This window comes from Caloenas nicobarica, chromosome 3, assembly GCF_036013445.1.
Source record: "Caloenas nicobarica isolate bCalNic1 chromosome 3, bCalNic1.hap1, whole genome shotgun sequence".
NCBI classification, from domain to species: Eukaryota; Metazoa; Chordata; class Aves; order Columbiformes; family Columbidae; genus Caloenas; species Caloenas nicobarica.
In genome coordinates this window covers 39043806-39063901 of record NC_088247.1, presented here as the reverse complement: position 1 = coordinate 39063901, position 20096 = coordinate 39043806, and the positions used below count along the sequence as shown (strand labels likewise).

Here is a 20096-nt window from a genome sequence, read left to right as displayed (position 1 = left end):
TTATTCTACAAATTCTAACATGCTTTAATACGTAAAACAGCCCTAAGATTGTAAAGGCTAGCATTAAATATTGTATTTGAAAAGCATTAATTCTCACAAAAAACCCGCTCACTCTCACAGACTGAAATTGAAAGCTTACAACACCCTCACTCTTAAATAATCATACCAAACTAAGGGAAACAAAATTTAAAAAAAAAAAAAAAAAAAAAATCAACCTTGCTATTCAAATGAAGTCTGCAACATCTCAATATTAATCAAAGGACAAAAAAACTCAGTCACAATTAAACTGCTTCATTGATATCAACTCATCTTTAATCACTACTTCGGTTTTGGTTTAATTCCAGCAATGATTACAACAAAATAAGATGTGCTTTTAGTGCAGAAATATTTATTTAAATGATCTTAGACATAACACAGCCAACAACCAGTTAGGACAAAGAGAACCAAGAAGGCTGTAACACACATCAGCTTGTAGGAAACACAACCCCGCAGCATGTATTGCTGTCACTGGAATCCCAACACTCCATCTCAAAAACAGCAAAGCAAGAAGTTAAGCAGTTCATGCAGGAGGAAAGAAAAACCCACATATACTACAGAAATTCATAAACTAGCTTGTTAGCCCAGTAGAACTTAATGAATTGTAACTGTCTGAGAACTGGTAAAGGCTGGTTTTAAGGTAAAATTTAAGGAGAAAGTTCCTTTGACAATCTTTGGACCAAATTTCAGCTGGATTTAGTATCCAACTTACTATCCTGGACATACCTATAGCTCAGAGTCCAACCCTCATCTGTTTCACACATCTGTCAAAACTGCCTGCTAATGAAAGCAAGGATACTGGGGTAAGCAAGGACCACCTTGTAACCTGGAATACTTATGGTCATCCTCAACTCTTCAAATAACTGGCTTATAATATAAAAAAAAAACAACCCACACAAAACCAACCCAAAACAAAAATCCACCACTCAACCAAGCTTTAATTCTGCCTCTTGTTCTTACAGAAACAGATAAAGTTACTTTTTTCCAAAAACACAGAGCATTTAATATATTAACAGATAGTCTTGTGTCCTATTACTACAATCACAGAGGCTGACAGATCAGAAAGTCTTAAAACTGTCAAATTATGTTGTCTACACTGTCTACCTGACATTCAAACAGAAGCCAGCCCTAGTCAGACTTTTTTCTTCTAGGAAGAGAAAGTCTCAATAGAATTCTTAAATAGCAGCTGGAGGTCTATGTTAAAGAGTGTGTGCAGAAATGCAGAGGGAGTGCACAGTTAAATCAAGATATGGAATCTGTTTTTTCCAAAATTGGAAACGTAATATAGAAACTATTAAAATACAAATTCTGATTAGTATTTTGGAGTTTACCATTTAGAGACTGGTGCTGTTAAAAACATTTCTGAAATTATTTTTGGTGTTTTGACTTCCTGGGAATAGTTTGCCTGACTTATTTTCAGAAGCTTAGTATAATATCTTTGCTTAGGAAAATGTTAACCAGTAAGCTGCTTTTTCACTCAGTCTGTCCATTGACTTTGCAATTTTTATGTGAACAAAAGACTAGTTCCTTATATACTCACATGACCCTTTAATAAGCTAATGAAAAAAAATCCTAACATGTTCGGATGCACAGAACACTACCTAGATAAAATGTGCAACATTGTCTCTGAGAAGTAAAATAATAAGGATTAAATAGACCAGCCACACAGAATAGACAACTGGCAAGACTTCACAGATCTGATGCTTAGGGTATGGGAACAAACAGGTTTGAGAAGCCAATTACTGCACAAGCAACTCTCAGCGCAAGCTGCTCAGAGCTTACTACAGGGGGGTGCACAGAGCCAGTTTAAGGTTACCTTCATTTACTGCTTCATGGTACCACACTTGCATCTTTGTGGAAAATATTTCTACTTGTTTAGCTAAATTTATACACATCCTTCAGATCAGGTAAGCTAGTGCAACACCTTGTGTGGACACTTGTATTGCTCTAGAGTAGAGCTTAAAGGTGCACATGCATTTTCCTGTGGTAGTTTAAGTGTGTTGATTTAGTTGCTTTCCAGTTTTTTCGATCAATGACTTCTCCACAACACCTCCAAAATCTATTAGGAGGAAGGTCAATGCATTTCAGGACAATCAGCCTTTACAGATCGCATTTCCACACAAATGGTTCTCGGCCATTGCTAGAAGCTACTATCGTCAAAACCAGGCATGCTTCCAGAAACACACCCTTCTCTCCAGAGAAACCAGCTCAAGTTTTAGGCCTCTGTCTTGTCCCAAGAAAAAGTGACTGGTCAGAGAGAAATGCTTCATAGATCAGATTCAGCCTACAATCACCAAGTGAACAGTGCTTATTTTAGAACAAAGATTTCCATGTAAATGTCTTATTTCCCCTACAAGGGATATTGCTATAACAATACACAGAAAATCATTGACAAGGGATCTAAACGCTATCATTTATTCAACACTACAAATGAAAGACAATATATTCGAGCTCTCTCTCTCCAAAATACATCACTGTATTGAATACAGCAAACATTAGTTACATGAAACTGCACATTTTTGAAAGCAATGATACTATTTGCTTCTCCTAAAGTCCAAAAACATCAGCATTTCTTCAGTTATGTGTTTATCCAGCCCCTTCTAGGAATTCAAATACAGCATCTCCATTAAGCCAGTCCTACTGAGAGAGGTTTAATGAAGTTTAGTGTGATGCACATGCTGCTGTGCCAATGCCAGATTCTTTGTTAGGTTCTACTGGATTTATTTGCCTGTCTTCTTTTAGCTTCACCTGTCTGAAGTCTTCCCTGACTTCCTCCAGCAGACCTGGCTTGAAAATTACATCCAGCGCTGTCATTGCCAAAGCTTTTGCTGTGCGCAAAGTGTAGAACTGAGCGTTCTGTGACCCTACAGAAAAAGAGAGAAATTTCAGCTCAGATTACTAATATCAGATACAAACCACCGGCTTACTACATAAGGCATATTTTATAAAATAAGATCTTCAAGTTACAATTGCAAGAACAGTTTCTTAAAAATCTACTTCCAGAAGTGAAGTATGTCTATTTTCTGATGCCTCAAACCAAATTTTCACATGCAACTTCCTGCTACTGATGTAAACAAGTAAGACTGAAAACAGGAAAATGAGTGTGCACATTTTTAGAAAATGCAATTTTATACCATTATCTCTATTACACTTCCAGAGTATTGTGCTTTAGGAGTTAAAATTACTTTTACCTTTTGGCTTACGTTTAGAAACTCTTCTGAATATGCTGCTAGGAATAATCCTTCTGGCTAGATGGTATAGTGAAGTCAGGATTTTACTAAAAGGAGCGGTCATCCGTCCCACATACATTAACTTTAAACACAAAAATAGAAATTCTACATATTGTCAGGTTTTTTTCTGCAACTCTGCAATTAATTATGTTAATTATTTCAGGGTCTGTACTCAGCTCAAAACCCATCATGCTTGAAGAAAGCAACTTCATTTCTATACAGGTACTCACATGCAGCCGCTTTCTGATCTAGTACTGACACTTTCATACATTTACTACACAATAGCTTTGAATACCATAGATGCATGTGAAAACTTTAATTCTCTGTAACTGGAAATATTTGTAATTTCTAGATTTGCCGTAGTGAAGAATCAGCAACCAGTTCTTACAATGTATAAAAGTTCCAAATATAAACCTCTAACCCTTTTCACTTCCACTCACCTGCAGCTTCTGTGTACTGCTCAGTATGATTCAATGCATCAGAACCAATATAAAAATATGGATGAATCCCAGGGACTACAAATGTAACATTTCCAAAGTCCGTGGAACCTAGAAGTAACACAGAAGTTTTCTTAATGAAAAAGTGTTGAAGAGTTTTGAATGCTGTAAGAAAATGTATGATAGATACTATCTCCAGCCCATATCTAAACCAGAATATCCTTTGTCCCAAATACCAAAATGAAAACATTTCTAATGAGTCATTATCCATACAAAAATACCCCATCACTAAGATGTTCTCCCTAACTAGCCATCTTCAGATGCTGCTCTCCAGTGCACTTCTGATCGATAATCAGTTACTGGATGGCAAGAAGCCTTATCAACAGTAAGTGGAATAGAAACATGCTAAATTTTTATCAAGCATCTCCTGATAGTAAGGTGTTAATTCAGAACCAATGAAAGCAGCAAAACTTGGAGTTTCAGGCAGTCCAGCTATTTTCCTGCTACAGCCCTTAGAACCAGGCCAAACAATTTCCACTTTTTACCAGTATGCGAATACTCCGCATTAGGCAGGGGACTCTGAAGTAGGAACAATCTTTGAACAAAAACAGACCGAGGACAACTATTTTTGAGTTACAAAAACATTAACAGCACAATCACTCTTGAAACAACAAGATCAGAACTAAACTCCAGACAAAATGCCAGTGCTCTGTAGACACAAAAAAGTTCTTGATAGCAATGCTGTGAGTTTTAATGATTCTTTCATGCCTGACTAGCTCCTTCAGTGTGTTAGTAACAGTATCTGTCTCACAGTATAGCCTTATCTATTTAATGATACCATCCAGAGGTAGCAGATCCTTCACAGTAAATCATCCAAGAGCCTGCAACTACTTCCTGATTGCCTTTTCTCTCCCAAACAAGCAATCTACTCAGTATTTATTAAAACAACATTTAGAAGCTGGAGAAACCAACACGTCAGTTATTGTGAAATTCAGATACCAGAGAAAGCATTATTTCATAGTGGGAAAAATAGGGATTGACCAACTAAGATATCAATTAGCTTTTTTTCAGGCTGATCAGAGCTGCAAGGGTTTTTTTGCTTAACAATGGCCTATAAAATGACTGTTCCAAAGATTTAAAATTATCTGTAACACATCAGGTAGCCTCCATATCATAATACTTCCTGAAGAGAAGACATTGCTAATGCCTTAAGACTTAAAGAAATGATTGGAGAATATAGATTTTTACTTGGAAGCATATAGTTATTAAAAGTGAGTCCACAGAGCCTACATTATGTGATCAAAGAGGACAAGACTAGCTTGCTACTTGCTCTGCCTACAGACAAACAGAAGCAGCAAGGGTTGTCCAAAAAAAATATATTTTCCCATAAATTCAGTATGCATTTGAAAAAATCCAACTCTTGGCACAGCATCACATTATTTTAGTTTTCGGTAGTCTACACTATCAAACCATTCTTTTGTCAGTCTGGAAAAACAAACCAGAAGTCTAGAAGTTCTGTCTACTCCAGACTAAACCAGGAGTTCTAGACTTGCCTTGCTAACATACAAACTGCTGGAAAGACTGTGTTGGGCTTCTTCCCTGCTCTCACCTAGAAGATGAAGTATTAGAAACTTCAGTGCATCCCAGCTCTCAGTCATGTAATTCCATTTAAATTTATATCCATATCCAATCTACTACCAGCCTACAAGTTATTTTTCTGAATATTAAGGGATTTAAACTTGGTATTTTCTAGTAAGATGGAGAACTTCCCAAGCCAAAATCCAGGCAGCTGTTAATTAAAATGTGACAGTCAAATTTTCCCCTCTATCAGAAAACGTGTTACAGCTTTAAGTGATAACCACCTAGCGGAATGTTTAAAACTTGCGGTGTTCCAGTGGTTTTCACACAAACATCGGGAACTGTATGCTTGCTAGAGATGTACAGATTGGGATAACTTCTAGCAGCATAATTGCACAGTTAGCAGTGCAATATACAGACTTGTGCACCGTCTTCAACAGAAAGGTATTGGGAGCTCCAGTCTCAAAAATATACCCTGCAGCTGATACTGAAGCATTTTGAGTAACTATGCACATAATAGAAACCAGTATTACCACAAACATGAATGGAAGGGAAAACACAGAAGATTCCAGGAAGCATTTAAATACAGGCCCAAGCTTCAAAAGCAGTATTTTCAAAACATACTGGCTCCTTCTTAAGACTATCTGTATCAGTCTTGTGCACAGGAAGCCAATGACCCCCATGAATGCTAAAAAAAGTTATCACAAGCATAGGTGCCTCAACTAAGGCATCTGCTTTGGGAGGTGATCCTTATCCTGCAGCATAGCTACTCTACCAGCAGAAGGAGAAAAAGCTCACAGCACCTGGTCAAAGGTAACTCGGATTCACATGATTTCACACCACCCCATCTGTGTGCCAAACAAGTGGAGCGTGCATGAGGCGCACACAGGGCAGCGTGACTGGACGGACTAAAGGAATTCTCTGTAATGCTTAGCTGCCTAGAGCGATACCTGTAAGCAGACCGATACTAATACCCATGTAGAGGTGGCAGCGAGTACGCTCATCTGTTAACGACTTTTCTGCTGCACAGACATGGAGAAGCAACTGAGCTATCTTCCTTCCCTTTCAACAGAAGAAACTGATATCCTAAAAGAAAACATTGAAAACCATATGAAAACTAAAGAGAAATACAGGTCTTGAAAAAGATGAGACAAAACACTCAACCCCTCCCAAAAAGGGCAGCATACAAAATTCCACTCCTATGTCTCTAGAGACTGTACTTTGCTATAACTCCTGAATCCCCACTGCAAAAAATCAGAAACAGCTGTGGAAAGAAAATTCAGTAAAAGCCACTGCAGTATGCAATAAAAGCATAATTGGTCAAGCATGTTTTGATATTCGACAAGCAATTTAAGGACAGGCATATGAAGAGTTTCAGTTTAAGCAAGTTAATGTTTAGCATGTCATGTAACTTACATATGAAAGCACTATTACAATTAGGTGTCTGTACTAAATTCAAAGTTCTCTGAAACAGCAGGATCACCAGTATTTGCGATCTTCATCCTTAATAAAATGGTTTGAAGGAAGCAACTAGCAGAGCTCTGTAAAGTTTCACTACAGAAAACATTCTAAATAAGGTTCCTCAGACCCTTTCTTAGGCTAAATGAGCAAAGTACTCTTACTTGTACCACACTGAATAAAGAAAAGAGAAATCTGTCTTTAGTTATAATTTGATTTTAAACCCAAGACAATGAACAAACTGGAAAAAATATGCTAGTGTTGCCTTAATTTGGAAGAGAAGTAAGAAACAAGAGAAAAAATAAACCAAAAAAACCCCCAGAATACCATTAGATATGCTATCTCCCACACACACAAAAAAGTTTGGAGAATTCTATCCCCAAACACCAACACCTCAACTATCCAAAGACAACCTGCATTTAATATGGAGAAGATTAGTGCCACAATCAAACTAATTAGAGTAACAATCTTTTTTAATTGAAAATCATTATCCTTTCAACCAAAGAGAAAAGCCTTTAATACAAGTGGAGTAAAAGCATTTAGGTATACAGTTATGACCAGTAGTGAAGGCTATAAAGTACCAGCAGCAGTTTTAAAACTTGAACACAGCTCCTGTAGGAGGATTCTGGAAAAAAAACCAACAGTTAAGGGCAACAAGAAACCCATCTGAGCATTCAAGAATTCACACTCCTATTACTATGCCTCAGAGACCAAGAAAGTGAAATAGTTTGCAACAGTCAAGCCTGAGAAGTAAACACCTACTTGCATGGCACACTTTGGAAAACTAATCTGTTCAACGCATTAATTAAAATTAGAGACAGAGAATCATCTGTTAATGGAAAGAGACTTAGTTAGGTTCACTGAGATGCTTAAACTTCCACTCAAAAATGTCTTCAAAAACTCTCTAAAATGTTAGTTATGTACATTTGTTTATATGTAGGTTCCTAAAAATCCAATCTCATCTTCCTTCGTAGCATAAACCAGAATTCCACATATCAAAGCAACAGAATGAACGACAATTCATTCCACATTCTCATGTTCTCAGTAAGACAGTTCTTAGCTTTCCATCCTTTCATCCCTCCCCCCAACCAAACTGTTTCTTTCTTGAAATATTTACAGAAATATCAGAAAATGATTACTGCTTTCCATACCTGTTGGGAAAATTTCTCAGCTTCTACAACAAATACAGAAACACAGGCCAGAGGTACAATGCTTTTACAGAGCTCCAATTTCCTCATTTGGCTTTTTTCTCCTGACCTACCACTATCCCATTATTTTATACACTTAAGAGCTGATCAATCTAAGCTGAAGTCATAACAAAAAACCCAGATTGAGTTACCTGACAAACCATTCAAGATACTGTCTTCTGATATAAACTCTATTCCAAGCTTCTTTCCATTCTCCTTGTAAACTTTCTGCAGAGTCTTATTTGGCAGCACATTGTAGTAATCATTTTCACCACCTTTTATTTCCACCTAGACAAAAAAACCCCAAATGATTAGCTGTTTTTTACCAATCTAAGTCAGTTTAATGTGAAGAATTTAAAGCCTGGAAAAGTTAAATATACACCCATACTTCAAGCCCACATGAAAGAAGTGCTAAGTTTCTTTCAAAAATAACATTCTGCCAAGTATTAGCTTTGATGAAAACACAGCCAGTGTTTTGCCAAGCTTGCACTTGCCAAATTGCAGAAGCATGGATTTTACAGATAACATCTCCAAAAATAGCAAGCAAATATTTCCTTTAACAGCTTCCAGTGGTTTCCACTGCAGGTACTATTAAACTAGTCAGAAATCAGTTAAGTCTTTCACCAAATCCTATTTTACTATTTTTCTTCAGAATATTTCCAATAACTACAGCCCCGTTCACAAAGTGACTTCACATAGGCAAGAAGTTTGAGAGCAAATGTAAAAAAACATACCAGTGACAAGTTTCAAAAGAGATCTTAACTTTCATTCTGCATAAAGTGTACTTTCTGAAATCCTCTTCTAGCTACGGCAGAGGGGCCCTACTAGGAAACAGTGTCAAATGCCTCAAATAGACCTTAGAACTCAGTAGTTCACATTCCTATATGCTATACCTATTTGTTCTGATGATCACACACATGCTTTTCACAGCTGTGTCAGCCATCAGCCTGTAACTACAGAACAGGTAGAACCTCCTATCTTAGCAATGCATTGCAAGGGAATGATAGTGCTGGAACCAGCTACAGGAGAGATACTTCCATTTATTAAAAGAAAAAAAATGTTAACTGAAAAAAAAAAAACTAACCCACTTAATTTGCCATGTTCGGTTGCTAAATGAGCCTGCTGCTCAATGGGGCTCAAAGGAAACAGAAGGATGCTCCAGCTCACCAAAAGAGCTAAAGGTCTCTTCCATCCTGAAGGGCCAGGAGGAGGATCTTGGAAATCACAGACATCCTACCCTCAAGCACCTGGGGAGATTATGGAACAAATAAATCCTCCTAAAACCCATTGTTCAGGCACACGAATCACAAGGAAATTGTGAATATCCAGCACAGATTCATGGAAGAGGAGATGGTGCATGATCAAGCTTAGTTTTTCATGATAACATGTCTGGCTCACTGGACACAGAAGACCTCCAGGCTCAAAGTCTTGTGATCAGTGGCACAAAAATCCAAATTGCCTATTATTTGTGGCATCCATCTGCAATCAATACTGGGTGCCATTACTTATTCAATATCTTTATTACTGATGCAGACAGCTTCTGTGAGACCACATCTGGTGTGCTATGTTCAGTTTTGTGATTCTCAGCTCAAGACTGGAGCAAATCTAGGGGAAGGCTGACAAGACGATTAGGGTGCTGGAGAACATGACATACAGGGAAAAGCTGAAAGGACCTGGCTTGTTGAGCCTTCAGAGAAGAACGTTAAGCTATCTAGAGCTACCAGATGGAGAGGGTAGAGGGAAGACGGAACCAGACTCCTTAGAGATGCCCAGTGACATGAGAGGCAACAAAGGAAATTCCTGTTAGAGACAGCAGAATCACAGAAGTTGGTTGAAGCTGGAAAGTACCTCTGGAGGTCATCTTGTCCAACTCCCCTGCTCAAGCAGGATCACCTATAGCTGATTGCCCAGGACCATATCAATATGTCTTTTGACTAGCTCCAAGGATGGAAACATCACAATCTCTCCAGGCAATCTGTTCCAGCACTAAGTCATGACAATATAAACATCAGGAAAAACCTTGTTCACCACAAGGCTGGTAGAGCACTGTTGAGAGAGGCTGCAGAATTTCACCCTTGGAGATACTCAGAAGACCATGTGGCACTGAGCAATCTGTTCTTAACTGCTCCTGCTCTGAACAGAGCTAGACTAGATGACTTCTGGATGTCTCTCCCAAACTAGATTATCCTGATTCTGTGGCATTCTATTTATAAAGCAAAGGTTTCTTTCAGGACATAAAACAAACAGTATCATGGACATTTTGATTTCCTTCAGCTGAACATCAGGCAGATGAATGCCATAAGCCTCGATTTCCTATTCTGTCCCACGTTATCTCCAGCATAATAGAAACACACAACCACAAACAGATTCTTACTTTGCATCCTGTGGCCAGTGCTGCAGATCTGAAGCAGTTCTCAACCTTCTCTGTCAGAACAGCAAGATCTTTCACTGAAGGGGCACGCAAGTAAAATTCTAGTTCAGTGTAAGAAGGAATGATGTTAGGTTTCACACCACCATGCTTTATTACACCTGCAGAAAGGGAAAAGTCACATTATCAGTGTTAAATGCAAATGCTTGATCTTCAGCCCTGTCATGAAACTCCTTGCTCAATAACTAAATATGTAAACAACAACAACAAAGACACAGTATGTGGATGAAGTTTCTTCATGTCAGGTTAGGTGGAACAACATTGCATTCTTTGGTTAGACATCTGCTATAAACCTAAAGACAAGCCAAACTAGCATTTGTAATTCATCCCCTGAAGTTCAATGTATCAGTCATAAAGTAATCCGGCTGCCTTTGAAAAAAGAAAAAGTGTTATAAAGGCTACCTTGGATTCTAACTTTTAAAGGTTTCCTCAACTAGAATGCTTCCAACTTATTTTGCCAGCTTTGAGAGAAATTGAGTAAGTTGTGTTTCCCAGGAATATTGGAATAATGTGTGTGTTGCAGTGCACAGAACATTCACTAGATTCCTCATAGTAATTGTTTAGAAATATTGGTGTGTATAATATATAAAATACCATAATACGTAGCTATTTCAACAAAAAAAACCACAACTGCATACCTCACTTCTACATTATATTTCCATGCATTAACAGCACATTGCTTTCAACAGACTGCTTGTTTCCCTGGCCTCCTATCCTCAATTGGATAATGTGGAGTGTTTTCTACAGACTCTGACAAACTATCTGCCTTAAATGAAAATACTGCACAAAGTTATGGATGGGTGTCACTGAAGCCTGAGAAGACAGCACTACCAGGATACAAACGGGCAACAAGCCTTCACTTTTGGTGCAGAAATCCTTTATGACTTTGAATTTCCCCTCCTCAAGTAAAACCTTTCCAGTTTCAAATACAGTCATAGTAAACAAAGTGCGAACTAAGCCACCATCAGTACCAGTCCATAACAAAAGAAACAGCTCAGATGAGGGACAGATATCATAGAAAAGGAACCAGCAAGTCAGACAATAAGTAATGATGCAAACTTGCATGACACATAGCATGTTTGCTCAAAACAAGTAGCTCAATACTAATGTGTCTTCCAAGGCATTTGTGAATGGAACTGGATGGAGTCTAAGAGTATGTCTACACTTAAATTTCAAAGTAACTGCAATATGGACTGGACATCAGATCTGGCTTAAAAAGTAGGCTGCCCACACATTACTAATAGCACCTAGTCTGCCCTTCTTCTAGATGGAACCTTTTAAAATTTTTAACAGCCTGTTTAATACAATTTCTTGAACATAAAAAAAAAATCTACATTTCTATTTTTCAAGGGGGCAACATTTATTCCACTCATAAGCAGGGAAGAAAGAAACTTATCAAATATTAGACCAACACAAACTGACTTTGCTCAACTATATAAAACATTGCTTAGAAATTCTAAACTTCAACTAATGGAAACTATTTCAGTTCTTGTTAGTGGGTTAACACTAAGATCTTTACGATCACTTAAGTCAGCCACAGCTGTTACTGCAAACCTGCAACACAAGACCTCCATCACATTGTTTTAAAGAAAGTATTCCTAAAATTAAATCTCATTCAGGCTGCTTATACTTTCCCAGAAGTATTTTAAATATTTCCAGTTTGAAAACCAAGTTTATGACAGTTGCATCAACACAGTAATTTAAGTTTTGCTATGGTTCAGGAAGCGTTAACTCCAGGAAGCCTGTTTACGTACTTAGGTTTTTGTCTACATTACCCATGCAGCTTTCAAAAACTAAAGTAGGAGTAGCTACATTATACAGTCCTAAAATTACATTTGGCCCTTTGAAGGCAACTGCGAGGCTGATGTGGCTCCCGGTGAAAATGTGTTTGACACCCCTGGCTTGGATCCAATAGCAGACTTAGGCACCTCCAATCTTAAACCTGCAACACATGAGTTTCAGACACCAAAACTCATAATTAAGTGCCCTGTTTCCTACAGAGCAATAGGACAGAGCTAAGGCTGTGCCCTCTGTCTAAAAATCACTTGGGTATGCTGCACAGCAGAACTGCAAACATCATCTACAGTCAAAAGGGTTTTAGGGCTTCCAGACTCCAGCCAGGTATCCTGGAGAAAAATACAGACATATTATAAAGCACAAGCAGCCAAGACATATAATGTTCATTGGCTTAGAACTTCTGAAAGTGTTATAGGCTTGTAACAAGTTTTCTAAATAAACAGTTCTACATTCCTAAGTCCTGTAGAAATGGCAAAGTTTCTTAACTTCAACTTGGAAAAAGTTGTGTTGGGTGCAATAAGGGAAACGTGGGTTTATGGCTAAAGGGCAGCTTCCATCTCAACTTCTGAAATCTTCTCACTGTACAAAAAGAAATGCATGATGTTGAAGGAGTACAAGTCAAGCTTAATGGTTAACATGTCTTATTGCAAAATGATCTTTCTACTTCAAGGTCTGCTAGATATTAAATATTACAATCCAGTGCACATCTAGTTGATCGGAATACTAACTAGAACTATAGGCTTCCACCATCCCTTTTTTTTTTGTACTTCACTCTAGACTACTACACTTTTCCATAAATAAAAATGCCATCTAATTAATGGAATGTCTACTACAAAAACGATGTAGTAAGTAATACTTCATTTTTCAGAAGCATTTAATCTTACACTTTTGCAAAAACAAACTTTAATTCAAGGCCATGTACCAAAATAAACTCAGCATTTTTTCATTTCTGAACTGCAACTTCAAGTGCAAAGACTTAAAATTTGGCTAGACTCTATCTAGGCACTCATCTCCTCTTCTGAATCTGACCCATATGCTTATTCTCAGAAGTTAGTTCTGCACAATGACATGATTTTAAATATTACAAACTATTTAAATAAAATGGTGCTGTTTAATAATATTTGAAGTGACTATACAAGTTTAGTGCAATAATGCAATATTTTAAATTGTGGAATTTTTTAAGTTAGTATTTCAACAGCCTAAACTCATACTTGCTGGACATTAGATTTAACAAAGATCTCACCATGAACTCTCCAGGTCGGTTTCATTTGCTGTCTTAAAACAGACAGATTGTTGTATGCAAGAACAGCAGCATCTAATGCATTAACTCCTTCCCAAGGATAAGCAGCAGCATGAGAAGCTTTTCCATAGTATTTCACAGTCACACTAGGAAATAAAAGGCATTGCTTATTTGTTTTTTCATTCACTGAAAAAAATCCTCTGAAATAAAAAGTTCCTTTTGTTCACACAAATATTTGTTATTTAAGTTTCACGCAGCAGAACACCAAACAGTTTACCTGGCACTACATTGTTACGAAGTTGAACTATCTTGAAGTACAGAAAGATGCTGAAAGATTTCTAGAAAAATCAACAAAATGGATCAATATCAAGAGCCAATCAGGCAAAAGAGCTACCAGTAACATACCACTATACAGCCCTTTCCCAAGAAGTACAAGTTTCACATACTAAAATGTCTCCATCACTTTCTTTTAATACCTCCTAACTGTTCTGAGACTTAACGTTCCTAACATTCTTCTCAAGCAGAGAATAAAAAACCCCTTTTGTTCTATTCAAAATTAGAAATTTATTAACCTAATTCTTATCAAACACCAATAAAATGTGTAGAGTAAGACAGCAAAAGCGCATTACTAAGACCACATACAAGCCATGTCTAAGTAACAAATGTCAAGCTTTAAAAGCACAGTAAAGGCATAGCCTAGTATGAAATACACATTACCATGCTACAGCAAGGACTTTCTTTCCCTGCACATCTCAAAAATGCTGGCAGAAAGGCTTGCATCAACGAAGAAATCTAGTGCAAAGGTTAACCCCCAACTTTGTTGAAGCCCTGAAATATCACACCTAAACATATCCAGTAAGAATTCATGCCTGGCTTCATCTTCTGAGGGCCATTCATATTAGCCTCAATAAATAATTTAATATTTCAAATTATATCGAAAGTCTTTACATCAGGGGCAAGTATTAAAAACTGACAACTATATCAGGCATTGCTAATTATCAAACACACAAATACTAGAGGTTTTTATCAATGCTAGAGATTTTATCTAAATCTGTACTCAACACACAGTCCTTTACATAAAATACTCCATCCTGAAACTCAGAGAGTTCCCCCCTGAGATGCACAACAGGTCTCTTACCCAGCTAGGACCAGCCTAACATGCTCGTCCCTCTGTCTCACACAGTTGCCAACTTTGCCACTTATCCTGAACTGACCCCTCATGCTCTGAGCCACAGCATAGCTGTAAGTTAATACCAGAACTTCAGTACTGGAGAGCAAAGAGGGACACAATGGAGCAGAAAATCTCTCCTGCTACTGTCTGCAATTGAAATTAACTATGCCCTTTTCTATCCTCCAAGAAAACCATACATCCCATTCTGTAAAGCATGAGTTTTACTTAAAATTTATTATTATGAAATCAAAATAATAAAACCTACCCATTAACATCCCAAGAATTAGACTGCAACCCCTCAAATCAGCTCACAAAGAAGGCAAGACAGATCCCTAGATATTCTCAAAAAAGATGGAGGGAAGGCAAAGTAAAGCAGAAAGTCATGATGCAGTAATATTTTTTTTTCTCCCCACAGGGAAAATATGCTTCTTAAAATAAAAGTTTTTTCAGCATTCCTTTTCTTGTACTTGTGTTGCTACGCAAATGTCACATACTCTCAGGAAAAATCCACCAGATTTTCATGAATAACAAAACCCTAAGCCAGTTTAAGAATATTAGCAGAAGAATGTGCATCTGTTTGACTAACAATAGAATGATTAGGTGAAGAATTAAGTGAGTAAGAATGAGCAAATTTTGGCATGTATTCAGAGTTATCCCAGTACTTCCAGCACAAGCCAGTTTCAGAGCTTGCAGATACAGTAATACTAGCAATTTAATGATCACCAGTCCTTGAATTCCTTGGAAACAACCAAATGATCAATTACAAGTCATCAAAACAGTCTTTGTACCTTTGGAATATCATAATTACATAAATCATGACATAAGCTGAGTATTTCAAGTTTTTGGAGGTCGTAAGCTGTTTCACTCAGTACTTCAATTCCATGCCTGCTCTATTATTCAAGGTTTAAAGGCTCCCTAGGACTTGCATCCTACAGCAGACCATCACCTCTGAAGGGGTATTTCCAGATCTTCCTGTATTGAACTCAAAAGGCTATTGCAACAGTTGAAAACAACAGAAAGACAAAACTGTCAAAACAACAATCACCTTGAAGACTATAAGTATCACCTTAAGGTACAGCAACCAAAAACCAAGCTGAGGTAAGTTTTGAAGGTGATTACAATAACCAGTTAAGACTCTTTAGAAACACAAGGATGGAATATAGCAGAGCTAGCTAGGTAAGGAAGACTAGGTGCTGCTAAGCTTGTCTGCCCTACCATAGAACTTAGCAGTAACAGAAGCAAATTACCCACCAGGAACAGCACTGACAAAAGCAAAATGGCCAATAAAATCAAGCATGTAGGAGCGGAAGGTAGCACAACCAAGATGAAAACAAGTCCCAGTACAGCAAGTGAGAAATGGCTGGAAAACCAGCTATTTAAAATTCATAGAATTTAATCAGAGATAGCCAAACATAATACTTGGAAAAAAACTGTTGCACTGGAGGGAGGTTACCAGTGGAGTCTCTGCAAGATATATGGCTAGCTGACAAAAAACGCTGAGTGATGGTATGACTGCTGCCTATACTTACACTGGGGGTAAACACTACAGAAAGCCAAGAACTACTTTGAATAAAAAAAAGAAAGCTGATGTGAGAGTTAATAGATATAAAATGGCCATGATTAAATTTAGGTTGGAAGTTAATAAGGATCCGAAGAGCAGTCAGGCTTGGATGGCTGGGTCTTCCAAAAGTGGTAGAGAAAACCTGAAGCCATTTTAAAACTTATTAAAGTAAAATGCACACAGAGAACTATGTGATCTGGTACCCAGGAAAGCAGGGAACTATGATCCATGAGACTCCCTGCAGTTGCTAAAACAAACAAACAAAAACACCCAACGCAGCTAGGAAAATCACATGCGTGTTTAAAAACAAACGCCTAGAAACTTCAGAAGAAAGAATGGAGTTTTGGGATACACGCAAGATTGTCTCAGAGCAGTCAGGGATCTTTAACACTAGGCTGAACACTGCATTTTGGAAGAACAGCTCGGAGTGCCCGTAAAAGTGACCTGGCTCCTTAGCTGACTGCAGATACTACTCCATCTGAAGGGCACCTGCAAGGTCTCTGGCCCCAAGCTCAGCTCCTCTTCTCGGGGAGAGGGAAAAGGCTGATAACAAGCCAACCCTTTCCACCTGCGCCCACTCACTCACTCGTGCTCAGCCACATCGGGCAGGTAGGCTGCGTTTTCCTGCGAGGGGTGCGCCATAAAAACCACGTCCAGTCCATCAAACGCTCCGGCGTTTATCAGGTCGATTTTGCCTCCCCCTTGTTCCTCCGCGGGCGTCCCCAGCACCGTGACCTGCAGCACAAACGCAGAGAGTCAGGGCCCGAGGGGGGCGAGGCCACCGCCTCCGCCCCGGGGAGGCCTCTCACCTGGACGCCGACGGGCGCCGGCTGCGGCAGGCTCTCCAGGGCGGCCTTCAGCCCCAGGGCGGCGGCGGCCCCCACCTCGGCGATGAGGTTGTGCCCGCAGGCGTGACCGATGCCGGGCAAAGCGTCGTACTCGCAGAGGAAGGCGAGGCGGAGCGGGCGGGAGCCCTGGGGAGCGGCGGTGCCCCAGTCGGCGCGGAAGGCCGTGCCCAGCTTGTAGCGCGGCTGCACGGCCCAGGCGGCGCCCGGCAGCTCCCCGCTGGAGAAGAAGCGGGTCATGGTGTCGTGCGCCTGGCGCTCCTCGTACGCCAGCTCGGGCCGGCTCCAGATGTCGTGGCTCAGCGCGCCCAGCCGCGCCGCGTTCAGCTCTACGCTCTCGCACGCCCGCTGCTTCAGCGCCTCCAGCGCCGGCAGCGCGGCGGCAGAGCCGCCCTGCGGCGGGTCCTTCGGCCTCATGAGGGAGCGGCGGGGCGGACCCACTAACAACCCCCCCCACTCACACCTGCCCGCCGGCGTGTGAGCCCCTGCCTGCCGCTTCGCCCCTTTTATAGCCTCCTCGGCGCCGCGGGGCATGCTGGGAAACGTAGTCCTTCGCCCCGGCGCGGCCTGCCGGCGGCTCCCGGCCAGAACTACCCGTCCCAGCGCGCCCAGGGGCCTCCGCTCGCCCCGCCCGTACCGCCAGCAGGGGCCGCGCGGGGCCCCGCCGCGGGACCTCCTGCAGGCCGCGCTGGCGCTGCGGGCGGCGGTGCTGTCGTGCTCTTGACGGCTGCGTTTTGCTGCTGGTTTGACACAAGTCTTGCTCACTCATGTATTTACCAAGCTAAACTCAGTCTTCACCTGCGCTCTGTGCGCCGTTTCCCAGAAATTACATTCAAGATCTGCCGTAACTGCAGCGCTTGGAAATGAACAAGCTATTTTCCCCAACATCTCCTCCGTTTTCTTTTTCAACCAGAAGTCCTGTCTGCACGGATTTTGTTTTCTCATTTGCGTTTCCTTGGTATTTCTGAACCCCAGACCAGCGAGAGCAGCTGCGCAGTGTAGCCGGCTGGGCGGTGGTAGCTCCCGGTGCTCCCCACTCCTGTTCAGCCACCTCCACCACCTTTGCCTGTCCTCTTCCTGCAGCTGTGGGGCGCGTGCCACGTCCAGGCGCACACCCGGAGCCACAGCAGCTGGCAGCAGGGGTGCGTTGTCCATGCACAGCGAAGCTGGTGCGCTCCGCATCGCTGCACGCAAAGCACGTAGGCTGCACCTCCGCGTGGTCCATGTGCAGAAAGTTCAGAGCCCTTGGGAAGGCTTGCACCTGCTGCCCGCCTGCCTCCTGGCACGTGGGCACACAGTGCTGTCCACAAAAGCCCAAGCAGCAACCGTCTGTGGCTTTGCTGACTTTCATAAAGAAATTCTGACGATCAAATGCACTTTTTTTTTTTTTTCCCCTGAAGTTGTTGTGCAACTTGGCATTTGTTTAAAATCCCATGTGCACATATCACTAATGATGGTTTATCAGTAATTGGAATCGGCATGAAGTACTCATCAGGAGTTATTATTAGATACAAGCCAGATAGCAGATGCAGGGACCTTGCCTATCTAACCAACCTATACTTGACAAAAGCTGAAGTCAACAAAATGACAATTTTGTATTCATTGAATGACCAGAAATTCACTTTTTGTGCATTTTAATAATGGGTTGTCAACTATGTCCTTTCTACACAACTTTTCTGTCACCTGGAGAGGTGCTTTGATGTACTGAACTGCAGATCTCCTTTTTCTGCAGAAGATGAAGAGGTCCTTTTCCAAGTGACAGCCCAACCCTACATGACTCTCGGTCACTCCAAGCAGAGTTCAGGCTCCTATGCCTTATATTTGTCACAAGCTATTTTTACTCTTGTAACCCCCTCTTGCAAGTAATGTGGTCGTGGCTGGTTCTTTCCCTCCACCCCCAAATCCTTCCAAGTAGAATAAAACCCTCCACCCAAAAAAATGCTCTGAAGTTCCAGCTACCTTATACATGCAGCTGGGATTTGTCAGCAGTTGAGGGGGCACCTATTCAGCAAAGGGGTCATGTAATTCAGGTCTGCTTGCCAAGGGATTTCTAGGAGTGGAACCCTTTATGAACAACCACTCTAGGCATCCATCAAACCCAACCGTGTTTGCACTTGTGGAAAGAGCTGGGTCCCACTTTAAGTTTTAGTGAAGGAGGGAAAAAAGTCCACACATTTTTTCTTCTGAAGTACCTGGTTCCCTGAGGCACTACTGTTCACTATATAGTTTCATATTTCTTCAACAAAAATGTGGGGTCCTGCTCAGCCTGCTGTACTTTTAGCATCCTGTATGCTGAATAGCTTTATATGCCTGATCAGTAGTTTTTGCACCCAAAAGTGAGTACTTGCAATAGTTTTAAAGTCTGCAAACTGGAAAAATGAACACTGGATGATGTGACATTTAAGTGGCTTGCACACGATTCTTCAGGAGGATCGAATCTACTGTGGAGACCTCGTCCATTTGCTCTAACAAAGCAAGAGCAATGTCGTGGGTCATGGTTTTGTGAGGAGGAGTACCACAGGGGGAGCCCTGCATTAGGAGTCATAGATGTTTGCTGATAGTGGGGAAAAGGTGAGAATCAGATGGGAACTCTTGGGCTCCATTTCCATGCAGAAGAGGAGTATCTTCCACAGGCCACAAATTCTTTCGCCTCTCCTCCAGCCATCACCTCCTTCCACTGATACCCTCCCAGTTTGCCTTTGCCCCAACCCTGGGTGCTTGTTACAGCCCCACTTACCGCATCTGGACGGTTCTAGTCTCCACTCCTCAGCATCACCCAAAAAGTACTGCTTTGCCCCTCCAGGCTCCAAGGTGATGTTTGCAGTCCCATCCTCCTCACCTAATGGATCCTAATTCTCCCGTCCAGCTCCCTCCTCCTGGCTGTATTCTCTGCCTCCACTGGGCACCAGTCTCTCTCTCCCAGCTCTCTCAGTCTTTGCTGAAGACAATCCCAGTTCTTTGCCCAGCCAGCGCAGGTCACCGCTCCACTTTTCTCCTGTCCCAGTCTCCCTAAACCTTATTTTCTTTGCAGCTTTCAAAGTCTGCTCTTCTACTTTTCCTCTTTGCCCCTACCTCTCCTGTACTTTTTGTGTGGTCTCTACTCCACCTGCATCTGATGCAGAAAATGC

At 40.9% G+C, this 20096-nt stretch overlaps 1 protein-coding gene across 3 annotated transcripts; it reads right to left on the bottom strand.

Moving 5' to 3' along the window:
- Positions 1-310: 310 nt before the first annotated feature.
- PM20D2 (peptidase M20 domain containing 2) lies at positions 311-17434 on the bottom strand. Of its 3 annotated transcripts, none has more exons than XM_065631697.1 (7): positions 16933-17434; positions 16710-16858; positions 13395-13537; positions 10301-10455; positions 8079-8214; positions 3707-3814; positions 311-2900 (listed from the first exon to the last, which is right to left on the bottom strand). In XM_065631697.1, exons 1-7 carry the CDS (start codon positions 17383-17385, stop codon positions 2698-2700), a joined length of 1347 nt encoding a protein of 448 aa, XP_065487769.1. In that variant the 5' UTR covers positions 17386-17434; the 3' UTR covers positions 311-2697. The 3 variants fall into 3 exon arrangements, 2 of the variants coding, with proteins under 2 accessions (XP_065487769.1, XP_065487770.1); XM_065631698.1 differs by having other exon boundaries at positions 17008-17434; XR_010605947.1 differs by lacking the exon at positions 311-2900 and adding an exon at positions 6232-6367 and having other exon boundaries at positions 3734-3814.
- Between the last annotated feature and the right edge of the window lie 2662 nt (positions 17435-20096).

Excerpts from the sequence above, each read along its gene's own strand:
- PM20D2 (XM_065631697.1), bottom strand. The coding sequence starts at position 17,385 with ATGAGGCCGAAGGACCCGCCGCAGGGCGGCTCTGCCGCCGCGCTGCCG. Across the intron at positions 16,859-16,932 it reads CGGCGCCCGTCGGCGTCCAG|GTCACGGTGCTGGGGACGCC; the intron begins GTGAGAGGCCTC and ends TTTGTGCTGCAG. Across the intron at positions 10,456-13,394 it reads ACCGACCTGGAGAGTTCATG|GTGTAATAAAGCATGGTGGT; the intron begins GTGAGATCTTTG and ends CCCTTTCTGCAG.